Here is a 14,940-nt window from a genome sequence, read left to right as displayed (position 1 = left end):
ACCTCAAAAGCCACAGAGACTTAGCAATATAGTAAATTACAAGTATTCTATCAGAGTAATTTTTCACATTTTAATCTACATTAATTTTGTCTTAAGTTCTCAGAGCAATGTGTGAGCGTCTACAATATTTCCACCCCCATCACACAGATGTATGTAGCATCTCGGGAGGATAATTTATGTTTACAAGGTATATATCCCATGTGACATATTTCTATTAATTGGTCACTAGGTCACTAAACAAAAGATAGTAATTCAAGGGCTATGTCATATCTCTGGCCAACTTTTAAAAGCAAGCTAAGGCTCTGGATATAATAGTACCGTGATACAGTTGGTACATGCAGGCACATCTATATTTATGACAGTTAATCCTCTTGATGGGAAGATTATATTGGGATTTTCCTGAATTAAGAGCTGTTCTCAAAAGTCTTAAAAAATACAAATCTTTGGGGCTTCATCAATCTTTGTATGTATGTCAAAAATCAGGCAATTATATAACCTGATCAAGGTGACCAAAACTAAACCCAAATCAGAAATTCAAAGTGTATCCTTCAGTGAAGATCAGTTTCAATAGACGTTCAACTAAATTCACTTCTCTTTCATGTATTCATACAGGCATAAATTCAGATCTAGGGAAATGAATGCAAATAACCATTTTACATTCAGTCTCCCAATAAGAACGCTTGCTTCAAATGTCAAGTCAAGTGTTTCCAGATGAGAAATATACAAAATTTAATATGCAATAAATCCTTAAAACCAATTGCCTGCTGCTTTAACTATATCAAGGAGTTTCTTTACACGAAAGAAGATACGAGGAAAGTTGCCATCCATTTCTTCAAGTTGATTTAACTGTTGCTTTTCCACAAAGGGCGGTCAGCTGATTCTGAGGAAGCAAAAGGCAATTCGCGTTAAGTATCTCCTTCGAAATCTAAACATCAGTTAGGGTGTTATTCCTGGTTTTTGTGGATTGGTATTTCAAAAATAATAAATTAATGGATTTTATGTGAGGGTAGAATTTATTCCATTTAATTTAAAGCCCAAACAAAATGGGAAGGTGGTGTTAGCAAAATGATTATCCTTAAAGTAAAGGTAAAGGTTCCCTTCACACATATGCACTATTAGTTCCCGACCCTAGGGGGCGATGCTCATCTCCGTTTCAAAGCCAAAGAGCCAGGGCTGTCCGAAGACGTCTCCGTGGTCAGGTGGCCAGCATGACTCAATGCCGAAGGCGCATGGAACACTGTTACCAAAGATGGTTCCTATTTTTCTACTTGCATTTTGTACATGCTTTTGAACTGCTAGGTTGGGAGAAGCTGAGACAAGTAAGGGGAGCTCACTCCATTACACAGCACTAGGGATTCGAACGGCCGAACGTTCAACCTTGCTGATCAACAAGCTCGGCATCTTAGCCACTGAGCCACCGGATCCCTGAAATTATCCTTAATGTCTTCTTTATTTCTATTGAAGACTACAAGTCTGTTCACCCTGGAGTAAATCTACCTATGTGTCCACTAAGAATCCGTGTGTCTTACGTGATGTCTTACATAGGTCATGGATCACTCAGTATGATCACTCCAGTCCAATGCTTTAATTCCCTTTTCTGCTTGGCAGACCCATTCTAAATAAGAATAAGGAATCCCGTGGGATGAAGCTCTTATTCATGTCCGGGGTGAAGGGGGAATTTTCCAATTGGCCAAATTCAACCCACCTGCCCTTTGGCAAAGTTGCTGGTATCTACCTGTGACAACTCTGGTGGGAAAGTGCTCATTGTTACCTCTATACCCGCCAGATGAAAGAAGCCGTGGCACGACAAAACCGCGCTCGACTAAAGCGCGCCCGATTAAACCGTGTCGCTGATGTCATCAACAGGGCGACAACAGCGAGCGCGGAGAAAGAAGGGCGCTTTAAGCAAGCCGATTCAAGTTAAGATAAGGATTAGGTTTAGGGTTAGGTTAAGGCTTAGGATTAGGTTTAGGGTTAGGTTAAGGGTTAGGTTTAGGGTTAGGGTTAGGGTTAGGTTTAGGATTAGTTTTAGGGGGGTTAGGTTTAGGTTTAGGGGTTAATTTTAGGTTTAGCGTTTACAGCATGCTTTTTTCTCCGCGCTGTTGTCGCGCTGTGATGACGTCAGCTACGCAGTTTCGTCGAGCGCCCTTTAGTCGAACGCGGTTTTGTGGTGGAACCAAAAGAAGCTGTCAATTCCAACTCTTCACCACTTGGGAAAGAAGGGATTCAGACCAGTTCAGAACTGACCAGAGTCAACAGCTGAAGAAAAAGCTTTCTGAAGTGGGGAAACCACAATTCTCCCCAAAAATATGGATGTAGGGAGACAGCCAGCAATTTCTCAAAATGCTTCGCTTCTGACACTTACCACCAGGGTGTGGATGTGCTGGACGGTGTCATTATTTAACAGCTGCACATCAATGTTTTGGATGTCATCCCTGGATGAGCAAAGAGTCTGGAAAAAAGCAGAGATGCCGTTGGGAATGCATCTACAAGTAATCCTCAACTTACAACCTTTTCTTCAGCGCCCAAAGTTACGATGGTGCTAAAAAAAAAAAAGTTTTTTTTGCCAGTTCTCGCACTTATGCTCCTCGCAGCATCTAACACAGTCACATGATTGTCATTTGCAACTGGCTCTCAAAACAGGCGCAATCAATGTGCCGAGGTGGCGCAGTGGTTAAATGCAGCACTGCAGGCTACTTCAGCTGACTGCAGTTCTGCAGTTTGGCTGTTCAAATCTCACCGGCTCAGGGTTGACTCAGCCTTCCATCCTTCCGAGGTGGGTAAAATGAGGACCCGGATTGTTATTGGGGGCAATATGCTGACTCTGTAAACCGCTTAGAGAGGGCTGAAAGCCATATGAAGCGGTATATAAGTCTAACTGCTACTGCTATTGCTATAAAAGCCGAATTCTCTGAATGACACAATTCATTTAACGACAGTGGTGATTCACTTAATGATCGCCGCGAAAAACGGTTGTAAAATTGAGTGTGAGACCACCTCGCTTAGCGACAATCTCAGATTCCCTTAAATTGTTAATTTGTACAGCAAACATGCATCTAACTTCACACATGTTCTCCATTCATGTTGCTGGATGCTTTAGCTGCCTTTATCCACCCCCAACAACTTCAAATCCCCATGTCCTTCCTATTAGCAATAGCAGTTAGACTTATATACTGCTTCATAGGGCTTTCAGCCCTTTCTAAGCGGTTTACAGAGTCAGCATATCGCCTCCACAGTCTGGGTCCTCATTTCACCCACCTCAGAAGGATGGAAGGCTGAGTCAACCCTGAGCCGGTGAGATTTGAACCGCCGAACTGCAGCTAACAGTCAGCTGAAGTGGCTGCCGTACTGCACTCTAACCACTGCGCCACCTCGGCTCTTGGCAGTTTTATTCCTAAGCCTCTTCGAATAATTGCTACTGATCTGAGATCAGAGTTGAAGAAGCTTCTTGGATGAGAAGCAAAATGTCTTCAAAGAAAAACCAGGCAGTCTAGTATCTCCATAGATATTTACTGATCTGAGAATGAACCCTAACTTTTTCCACCAACCTATTTCCATAAGGACCAGATTCATGCAGCTTAACACACAACAGTTAGAACTGGAGATGTGTATACATCTTACCTATACGTAGTTACGTCCCCCCCCCCCAATCAAGCACAGCCAGTTCTGCTATAGCCAAAAGCCCATAAGAGCCATACCTGCCCATCGGCCAGAGGTATGTTGACAAAAGGAAGGGATCGCCCAGAGGGCACCGAAGAACTGCGAAGACTTGAAGCCCTCTGAGGTGGTCCTGTGGAGAGCCCCCTATGTGAAACTCTAGCAAGAGAAAAATGAGTGGTTGGAGGGGGGGGGTAGACAAAAGAAAAAGAGGTTGCTTTGAGTCTTTGAAATGTTCATCTGCAAAGAGAAAATCAGGCTCCAAGTATCAAATGTGTATACTTATACATCGTCATAGGTAGGTAGGTAGGTAGGTAGGTAGGTAGGTAGGTAGGTAGGTAGGTAGGTAGGAAGGAAGGAAGGAAGGAAGGAAGGAAGGAAGGAAGGAAGGAAGGAAGGAAGGTAGAGATACATCTTTTCTTTGGGGAGTTTGGCCTGCCACACTTTCTATTATCCATTTTCTATTGTGGAAAAATGGGAGGGGGGATTGTATGGAGTTAAATGATATGTAGCCATAACAACATTCTTTCTAGAAAGCCAAGGTCATCCTTTGTCTCTGCATCTCTGCCCCTGACCAGAACTGGATGGGTGGAACTGCGGGCATGGCAGTGGGAGATTGGCCCATGGGATGGAGTTGCGAGTATGGGAGCAAGATCTTGATCTTTCAACTGGGTGGGGAAAACCGGGAAGCTTTCAGATTCAGGTTTCCCCAGATGTGCCAACATGGCTCTCTTAATAAATTGGAACTTTGAGCAATGCTTTGCCTCGGACTCTGGTTTACTTTTGGATGCTATTTGGAACCCCGACAGCAGCCATGTATTTGTTCTTCTATTTCCAAGTTGTCAGGGCACTGCTATCAGATCATTTGCCCCCCCCCCCCCCAAGTGCCAGAGCAGGCAAGGTCATCTGAATACCCCCAAGGATCCCCCAGAGACCTGCAGATGGAGAGATGGATCAGAGATGGTTCAGAAGAACCACCTTTGTTTCCCCTTGTTGCACCTGACAACAGCACAAACATGTCCCAACAATCGCTTAGTTTCTGCTGTCTTCCGTTGCCTTCATCTTCTCTACCACCCGTGAGTGAAATAGACTCACAAGTCTCACCCTTAGCTAAACTAGTGCGCACGCACCCTATTTTGACAGCATCCCAAGACAGCATCCAGATGTGGGCAATTCTATTACGCTCAACGTTTTTGGAGAGAGGTTGGGGTGCTGCAATGACTTGAAACAGAAGGAAGACAAGCATGGTAGGAGATCAGCAATGGAAACCATCAGTTTCAAGCTGCGGTCATTTTGGGCTGACGTAAGGATAGGTGGAGAACCCTTTAAATCTGGAGGAAATATAATAGCCAGACAACCAGCCTCTCTGTAGATGTCCAATTCATGCTTTAAAAGTTGTCAAGGAGCTATCCTTTAAATAGAAAACAAACCAGCAATATTGACCTTTTAGAGCTGGTGAACCTGGGAGTAGATCTCGGTGGCTCGCGCAGAGAAGCCGATCGATCGATGCGTCTCGTGTTTGGAGTGGAGCAGGCAGATGCAGACCTGGATGGAAGAGACACAATATTGGAGTGGTGCAGTGGCCTAGAGGGGGAGCCCTCGCCTCACAATCAGAAGGCTGTGAGTTCGATCCCAGGTAGAGGCAGGGATTTCTCTCTCTGGGCACAATGAGAATAGATCAGCTGAACAAAACTCCGCATCGGTGACAAGAAGGGCATCTGGCCAGTAAACACACAGCTCCATTCAGTTGCCCACCCCGCAAGGGATTATGGGGTCATGAAAAGAAAACGATGATACACACACAATATTTCTTCCTACGATTGCTCCTATTTTCTGCAAATACAATTAGGATGCATTGATTAAGACCTAAAGGTTTTGGGGCAGGAGGGAATCTGCCTAGAAACAGTATCTGGCTTTATTTGCTTGAAACCCCAAAGGATTCCTGCAAGCAACCCGTAACTTCTTCACCAAGCCATTTGCTTTTGCAAAAGAAGACCCCGAGGCTTCTACGGTTTAAGACCATTCCAGTTAAATTAAATTCCATCAGCTTGATACTGAAAAGGTCTTCTCTGCTAAAATTTAAAAAAAGACTCAGCCTGGGCCTGAAGTTGCTTATGATACACATTAAGGCAGACAAGTGCTACAAGGAAATATTCCAGTCCAGAGCAAATTCTGATTATCTGTCCACCAGTCTCTTTTCCATATTTTGATTCCTCCGCAGAAAAGTCCATCTTGGCTCACTACTTACTGGTTCATAACTGAGATTTTCTCCCTTAACCCCCCCTCCCCCATTTTGGACATCCAATAATGCTAAGCTCTCATTCTGTCCTCTAGAATATTGTCAAGAGTCTCAGCTATCTCGTGTCATCTTTTCATCAATCCACCTCAGTGGGCAAATCACGTTGATTTTTAAGTACAGGATGACTTGAAAAACATTGACTTCCTCTTACCTGCAGAGAATCCCTTTTTTATCTGTGATGGTAGAAGTCAGTGACTTAGTTTTAAATACCTGCAAGAAAGAAAGGAAGGAAGGAAGGAAGGAAGGAAGGAAGGAAGGAAGGAAGGAAGGAGAAAAAGAGAGAGAGACAGAGAGAGAGAAAGAGAGAGAGAGAGAGAGAGAGAGAGATAGAGATAGATAGATGATAGATAGATGATAGGTATAGATAGATGATAGATATAGATGACAGATATAGATGATAGATATAGATGATAGATATAGATTGATAGATATAGATAGATATAGATAGATTAGATAGATAGATAGACAGACAGATAGATAGATAGATAGATAGATAGATAGATTAGATAGATAGATAGATAGATAGATGATAGATAGATAGATAGAGATAGATAGATATAGATAGATAGATAGATAGATAGATAGATAGATAGATAGATAGATATAGATAGATATAGATAGATATAGATATAGATAGAGATATAGATAGATATAGATATAGATAGATATAGATATAGATAGATATAGATATAGATAGATATAGATAGATATAGGTATAGATAGGTATAGATATAGATATAGATATAGATAAAGAGATATAGATATAGATATAGATATAGATATAGATATAGATATAGATATAGATATAGATGATATAGATATAGATATAGATATATAGATATAGATATAGATATAGATATAGATATAGATATAGATATAGATATAGATATAGATATAGATATAGATATAGTTAAGATATAGATAGATATATAGATATAGATAGATGATAGATATAGATAGATAGATGATAGATGATAGATTATATATATACATATATGAGAGAGAGAGAGAGAGAGAGAGAGAGAGAGAGAGAGAGAGATGAGAGAGAGAGAGAGAAAGATAGAAAGAGAAGTTATAAATTAATATATGTATAAATTAATGAATTTGTTTTAAAAAGTATGTATAATTTCATTAGAGATGCCTGTCTATTGACTTGGGGATGAGTTTGACTATACTTGTGTGCAGCTTCCCTTACTTGCATTTTCCTAATTGCATCTGTAAATCTTTTTCTGAGCCTTCCGAGCCAAGGTGGCGCAGTGGTTAAATGCAGCACTGCAGGCTACTGCTAGATCAGCAGGTCAGCGGTTCAAATCTCACCGGCTCAGGGATGACTCAGCCTTCCATCCTTCCGAGGTGGGTAAAATGAGGACCCAGATTGTTGGGGGCAATATGCTGACTCTCTGTAAACCGCTTAGAGAGGCCTGAAAGGCCTATGAAGCGGTATATAAGTCTACTGCTATTGCTATTGCTATTGCTTTTGCCTCTTTTCCCTTTAACTGGTGTTACAGTAGAAGGAACAGATTTGTCTGACCTGAGCAGGAAAATAAGGAAAAATACAATCTGCCTCTGCCTGCCAGCATCCATCGGTACTCATCTAGCTAGCGTCCTGTCAGGTTGTGAGAGAGTTGAGGGCTGTTTGGAAACTCAAACAGTATTTTCTGTGTGAGCAAGGAGGAGACAGGAAGGAGCCTGGGCGTGGCTTAGCTCAACTGTTCGGTAGTAAAGCTGCTTGCTGCTGTGAAAATAAAACTGAAACTGAAACTCCCCTCCTCAGCTTGTGTTTTGCATTTGGAACAGATATCTTTTCAGGTGGGGAGGGGGAGTAGAACTCCTTAGCATCAGAGTGTGTTAATAATGATATAGGAAATACAAATGCTCTGATGGTCATTTCGAGCACCTAGAAGCCAAGAAGAACACATGTGGCAAATTTGAAGTTTGCAGGCTTTACGGTTCATGATGTGTGAGTGGTATTTCGCATAGATAGATAGATAGATAGATAGATAGATAGATAGATAGATAGATAGATAGATAGATAGATAGATGGGTGGGTGGGTGGGTGGGTGGGTGGGTGGGTGGGTGGATGGATGGATGGATGGATGTAGACAGACAGACAGACAGACAGACAGACAGACAGACAGATAGATACATGGCACTGAATCCAAAGCAAGTTTGGGGTAATGAAATACAAACTTGGTATAGACAAATGTGCCTTCAAACTTGCAAAGAAAACAGGTTTCAAGAAAGCAGAGCGGATAATTATCCTTTCCCCACCTACCTTCTGAGATGTTTTCTTGCTTTGCGTCCCCTGTTCATCATCTGCTTCCTTATATTCCACAATTGTGGTGACTTTAACTGGAAAGGAGATTTGGGTCAAGAGTTAAGAGACTAACAATGGTTACGGGTACAGCTGTCCTTGTTTTAGCAATGACTTAACAGGTTTAAACTTTAGACCTTAAGGCAGGGGTGTCAAACTCAAGACCCGGGAGCCGGAGCCGGCCTAGAGGAGGTGGGTTGCTTAGTTCTGGCCTGTGGGACCACCCTGGAAATAGTGAAGAAACGGCCTGCATTGTCTCTGCCAGCGAAAACAGAGCCCGTTTTAGTTGGCAGAGCACTTGGGCCACCATAGGTACCCCCAACACAAGTGACGTTGAGCTGGCCACACTCTCTTGATCCCCTTTTAAAGCAGCACCAGGCATTCCCAAGTTCTCTAGAACTTCTCAGCAAGTAGATCTTGACTAAGAAGTCAAGAAACGGATGTCCATTGATCGGGCCGGTGTCCAAGCTTAGAAACTAGAATCAAGCAAATGTTGGTGCCTCACAGATGTCTTAAGACACCATTACTCCCTTCAGCTCCAAAAGGGAAATTGAGAAGAGTACAGAAAAGATTTTTTGGGGGGTACCAGGAGGAGCACCTCAGGTTTACCTCGCTTGCTGTTTGTCCGTATTAATTGGGGTTTGTGCAGGTTTCCAATGCCACAGTTACTCTTTAGAGACGTTGGGGAGAAAAGGGAAAAATTAAGACTAGCATCACAGAGGTTCCTTTACCCAGATTAGGCACAAATCATCAATTTCTAGCTACGTAAGTAAGTAAGTAAGTAAGTAAGTAAGTAAGTAAGTAAGTAAATTATATATATATATATATATATATATATATATATATATATATATATATATATATATATATATATATATATATATATATATATATATATATATATATAGTATTTGTGCTGATAAATAAATAAAGGGAGACTACTATAGATCTATTTCAAGCCATTTAGCTCTCATCAGCTAGCCATACCCTTATTGGGATTTGAACCTGTGTTGTATTACATATTAGGTAGCAGTGTTAACTACCAAGCCACAAGGTTCTCCTCCCTTATCAGCTGAGCCAGGGAAATAGGTATGTATTTAGTGGATGGTCTCTTGTGATGAGCTGATAGACAGAGAAATGAAGCAGTATGCCTCCTCCCATATTTGGGCATACCAGGGGTTGTGACACTAAATACATACATACATACATACATACATACATACATACATACATACATACATCATACATACATACATACACACAGACACACACACACACACACACACACGTTGTATTTGTGCTAACAAAGGCAACAGTAAAAATATTGGGTTTCTGTCGTGATGGACTCTTGTGACGAGCCGATTGACAGATAATGGAAGCAGTTAGCTTCCTCCCATAATTGGGGCATACCAGGGGTTGTGACACTATATATATTTAATCATATATATATATATATATATATGTGTGTGTGTGTGTGTGTGTGTGTGTGTGTGTGTGTGTGTGTGTGTGTGTGTGTTTTCCAGCATAACTCTGGAATGTCTCAAGCAATTTCAACCAAACCTGGTACACAGATGACTTACTCTCTGGAAACAAATACTGTGAGTGTAAGACACCCCTAACCCCTCTGGGTGTGTGTTCTGTTAAGATACAGCCTGTTGTGCCTTAAAATGGATTCTACTGTGCAGCACAGTGGAATTGCCATGGTAACGGCTCCACAGTACTCCACAAGGGGGCTCCCTCTGGTAAGGGGGAAAATCCAACATTAGAAACTATGTTTGGTCCGGACATTTTCCCCCTATAAATAAATACCCAGGCAATGCCAGGTTATGGGCTAGTAGTATATAAATTTCCATCCCCACCAATTTATCACAGATCTCCCTATTTGTATAGGTATAACAAGACTGCCGATTCCATTCCCATTCAATGTTTTAATATACTTTTGATAGAACAGACAGTGGGTGGATACTTACTGCCTCCAGAGTGGCAACAGCTGTTGCTGCAGCTGCATCTTCTTCTTTGAGATCTGAAAGGCCAAGATTAAACCATCACGCTAAAGCAGCTGGCTGCCAAACTCCCAAAAGTGATTTGCCCTCCTACAGGTCAGAAGTATCTGGAGCCGAGAATCACAATTCTCGGGATCTGCATCCAAGCAGACATAAGAATGCTAGAAATTGGAATTTAGCACCTTAGCAATAGCAGCTAGACTTATATACCGCTTCATAGGGCTTTCAGCCCTCTCTAAGCGGTTTACAGAGTCAGCGTATTGCCCCCAACAACAATCCGGGTCCTCATTTTACCCACCTCGGAAGGATGGAAGGCTGAGTCAACCCTGAGCCGGTGAGATTTGAACAGCCGAACTGCAGAACTGCAGTCAGCTGAAGTAGCCTGCAGTGCTGCATTTAACGACTGCGCCACCTCGGCTCTCAACCTTCTGTAGATGCAGCCATATTTAGCTGAATTTAGCTTGATGTCAAAAAGCTAAACATGGGGCTAAAGTCAAGAATGGGAAGTCAAAAAGACATTGCAGAAGAAAACGGGGGCAAATCATGTCCAGTCTGTTTTATTTATTTATTTATTTTTTAAAAATGGATGAGTCCATAGAAGAGAAGGTCCAGGAGAGACATGATGATGTATTACAATATTTGAGGGGCTTCCAGAGAGGGGAGGGGATTCAAGCTACTTTCCAAAGCACCTGAAGGCCAGACAAGGAATAATGGATGGAAACTGACCAAGGAGAGATTCAACCTGGAAATAAGGAGGAATTTCCTGACAGTGAGAACAATCAACTCATGGGACAGAAGTTGCCTTCGGAAGTTGTGGGAGCTTCATCATTGGAGGCTTTCCAAAAAAAAGACTGGACTGCCATTTGTCAGAAATGGTGTAGCGTCTCCTGCTTTTGGTTGGGGGGGGTGAATCGGGTTGGACTAGATGACCTACAAGGTCTCTTCCAACTCTGTTAATCTGTCTGTTATTAGTTGAGAGAAGCCTTCAGCCATGGAAACTCTCTGGGTGGGTTGGAGCCAGTCCTTCTCCTTCACTGGGCCACAGTGAGAAGACTGCATTGAGATATTGGGGGAGGGGGAGAGCAGAGGTGGCATTCAGCCAGTTCTGACAGGTTCTGGAGAACCAGTAGTGGAAATTTTGAGTAGTTGGGAGAACCGGCAAACAGGCTGGCCACACCCCTGCTGTCTCCCAGCCTCCCAGCTGATCTTTTGTTGCCCTGAACAGGAGAACGGAGCTGGAAAGCAGGTTAGTGGGGTGGGGAGGGAATGGGGATTTTGCAGAATCCTTTCCCTGCCACCCCCACCAAGCCACCCCCACAGAACAGGAGAGAATCCCACCACTGGATGGGGGGGGGAGAGAGGTCTCTTTCTCATACGCCACTTTGCCTGAACTCATAGGCACGGAAGGATTCTTAGGAAGACCAACACCAAAGTAGGATCTGCAAGCTTTGCAAATGGGTCATCCCTGCTTCCAGGGAAGGAAAGTCTGGCCCGGAAGGGAGAAAGCAAAGTGGGCAACAGGACGCAAGGCTCACCCAACAGGTCTTTCCTCTTCATTTTTCTCATGGTCGGGGGCAGAGCCAACAGCTCCACTCGGAAGGCCTTCTCAGCCATCTGCAGAATCGAAGCCAGTTCTTTCTTCATCTCTTGTAGGTGTTCCTTTGCTTGAACAGAGAAGCAGGAATCAACAGTTTGTCCAGACCAGTGGTAGCAATAGCAATAGCAATAGCAGTTAGACTTATATACCGCTTCATAGGGCTTTCAGCCCTCTCTAAGCGGTTTACAGAGTCAGCATATTGCCCCCAACAACAGTCTGGATCCTCATTTTACCCACCTCGGAAGGATGGAAGGCTGAGTCAACCCTGAGCCGGTGAGATTTGAACAGCCGAACTGCAGTCAGCTGAAGTAGCCTGCAGTGCTGCATTTAACCACTGCGCCACCTCGGCTCTGGTAGTCAACCTGGTCCCTACCGCCCACTAGTGGGCGTTCCAGCTTTCATGGTGGGCGGTAGGAATTTGCTGGAACTCTGCTTTATAAATTTTATAAAGTAAAGTAACTTCCCTACTTTATAAATCACCATTACTGTGGAACCGGTGGGTGGTTAGAAAATTTTACTACTAACAGACATACAAAAGTGGGCGGTAGGTATAAAAAGGTTGACTACTCCTGGTCTAGAGGTTAAAACATATGAAGAACGGTTGCAGGAACTGGGCATGGCTAGTTTAATGAAAAGAAGGACTAGGGGAGACATGATAGCAGTCTTCCAATATCTCATGAGCTGCCATAAAGAAGAGGGAGTCAAACTATTCTCCAAGGCACCTGAGGGCAGGACAAGAAGCAATGGGTGGAAATGAATCAAGGAGAGAAGCAACTTAGAACTAAGGAGGAATTTCCTGACGGTTAGAACAATTAATCAGTGGAACAATTTGCCTCCAGCAGTTGTCAATTCTCCAACACTGGAAGTTTTGTAAGATGTTGGGATAGCCATTTGTCTGAAGTGGTGTAGGGTTTCCTGCCTAAGCAGGGCTTTGGACTAGAAGACCTCCAAAGTCCCTTCCAACTCTATTATTCTATTCTAATAAAAGAGAATGCTGTATATGAGGGCTCTCCAACTTTGGCCACTTTAGGATTAGTGGACTTCAACTCCCAGAAGTTCCACAAGTCTTAAAAGGGGCCAAGGTTAGACCAACCCCTGCTCTATATTGTAGCTCAGGGTTGAACTGCGGAGTCTTTGATGCGCTCTGGAGTTGGTTGTTTGCTTTCAGACGTTCTGTTACCCAACTAGGGAACACCTTCAGCACCCAAGATGTTACCCAGATGAAACGTCAGCAAGAAAGCACCAGGGACTCAGCAGGAAATGAAAAGTGTGTCAACCTTTTACCCACCCACCCCCCACAAAAAAGGGTGAAGCAAAAGGAAATGGATGGGAAGGATGGGAAGGAGGTTATGACACCTAGCTCGATTAACCCTGATTTACAAACAAGGTTCAAACAAGACGAGGTTCTCTCTCTCTCTCTCTCTCTCTCTCTCTCCCTCCCTCCCTCTTTCTTTCTTTCTCCCTCCCTCCCTCTTTCTTTCTTTCTCTCTCTCTCCCTCCCTCTTTCTTTCTTTCCCTCTCCCTCCCTCTTTCTTTCTTTCTTTCTCTCTCCCTCCCTCTTTCTTTCTTTCTTTCTCTCTCCCTCCCTCTTTCTTTCTTTCTTTCTCCCTCCCTCTTTCTTTCTTTCTTTCTCTCTCCCTCCCTCTTTCTTTCTTTCTTTCTCTCTCCCTCCCTCTTTCTTTCTTTCTTTCTTTCTCCCTCCCTCCCTCCCTCCCTCCCTCTTTCTTTCTTTCTTTCTTTCTTTCTTTCTTTCTTTCTTTCTTTCTTTCTTTCTTTCTTTCTTTCTTTCTTTCTTTCTTTCTTTCCCTGAAGCCTCACCCTGGTGGTCGAAATCCTGCAGAAAGAGGCTGATCCGCTGGTGCCTCTGCTCTTTGCTCAAGTCGCTCCGATCCGGTTCCACTCCGGAGTCGACGCTGCGCTTCTTGGAAGCTTCCAGCTGCTGCCTGAGCGCCATGGAGAAGGAAGGACTGAGCTGGCAGGCGCTTCACCTCCCAGCATCCGCAGCATCCCAAAAGAAACGCAGAGGGACCGGCTAAAGTAGGGCAAAGATATTTGTAGAGTCCCTCCCCTCCCCCCGGTGGACCCACCCCCAGGATCCATGGGGCAGCGGGGTTGGGAGGGGGCGGGGAGGTAGTAGGGCCGATTCCCAGCTGAGCTCCAGGTATTGAGTTGGGGATGTAGAAGCAACAGAGAGAGATTCAGGTGGGCTGGGCTTTTTTTTTTAATCCCCCCCACCCTCCAAAGCTGGGGCAGTTCTGCACTTGCTAATTCAGATTGTCTTGCTAACAGCCAAGGTGGGGGGGGGGAGAGAGAGAATGGGAGCGAAGTTCCCATCCGACCCCCAAACCTGAAATTCTGAACTGGAATCAGGTTGAGTTCCAACTATGTGCATGCAATGCTTTAAACCTGGTTACTGTGTTCTGCAGCCCGCAGGACCAGAAGCTGATGCAAACTTATGGTAAATTGCTCCAAGTTCGATTGCGGAAAATACTACGACTTCAGCAACAGAGTGCCTGGAATGCTCTACCTGACTTTGTGGTTTCATCCCCTCCCCATAACTTTAACCTTAAACTGTCTACTGTTGACCTCACCCCATTCCTAAGAGGTCTGTAAGGGGTGTGCATAAGAGCACCAATGTGCCTACCATCCCTGACCTACTGTTGGGGTCCCGTGGGTATCACCCACCAGTGTGGGGGGGGCAGTACAAGATTCAAAGCCCAGCCATCTTTGGACGGCGCCAGGTTTGGGGAAAGGCCCTTTCCAAGTATAAGATGCCCTAAAAGCCTAGGTGCGCTCGGTACAGTGGTATACAAGCTGCGGTGGAGCAACTCGCATGTCGTGTCCTAATTTTCTGTTGTATTCATATCCATTTCCTGTATTCATAATCATGTTTACACTTATATCTATTATACATGTTTGACAAAATTAAATAAATAAGTGAGTGAGTGAGTGAGTGAGTGAGTGAGTGAGTGGCTGGCTTTGCAAATGACCCAAATCTAACTTGGAAAGAACCAGGCTTAAAAGTAACCAAGGTTAACCTATGTAGAGATTCATATAGCTTTTGCATCTA

At 43.7% G+C, this 14,940-nt stretch overlaps 1 protein-coding gene across 1 annotated transcript; it reads right to left on the bottom strand.

Annotated features, from left to right (window-relative positions):
* Positions 1-832: 832 nt before the first annotated feature.
* Positions 833-13,824, bottom strand: LOC148042811 (borealin-2-like). Its single transcript, XM_087728986.1, has 10 exons — positions 13,689-13,824; positions 11,809-11,937; positions 10,241-10,293; positions 8,880-8,940; positions 8,232-8,308; positions 6,108-6,166; positions 5,101-5,202; positions 3,699-3,816; positions 2,366-2,452; positions 833-880 (listed from the first exon to the last, which is right to left on the bottom strand). The coding sequence occupies exons 1-10, from the start codon at positions 13,822-13,824 to the stop codon at positions 833-835; spliced, it is 870 nt and encodes a 289-aa protein (XP_087585112.1).
* Positions 13,825-14,940: the final 1,116 nt, after the last annotated feature.

This window comes from Thamnophis sirtalis, unplaced genomic scaffold (assembly GCF_051295495.1).
Source record: "Thamnophis sirtalis isolate CommonGarterSnake01/CBP01778 unplaced genomic scaffold, rThaSir2_p1.2 scaffold_14, whole genome shotgun sequence".
NCBI classification, from domain to species: Eukaryota; Metazoa; Chordata; class Lepidosauria; order Squamata; family Natricidae; genus Thamnophis; species Thamnophis sirtalis.
Note: the sequence above shows the minus strand (reverse complement) of the source record. Positions and strands in the feature narration are given on the sequence as shown.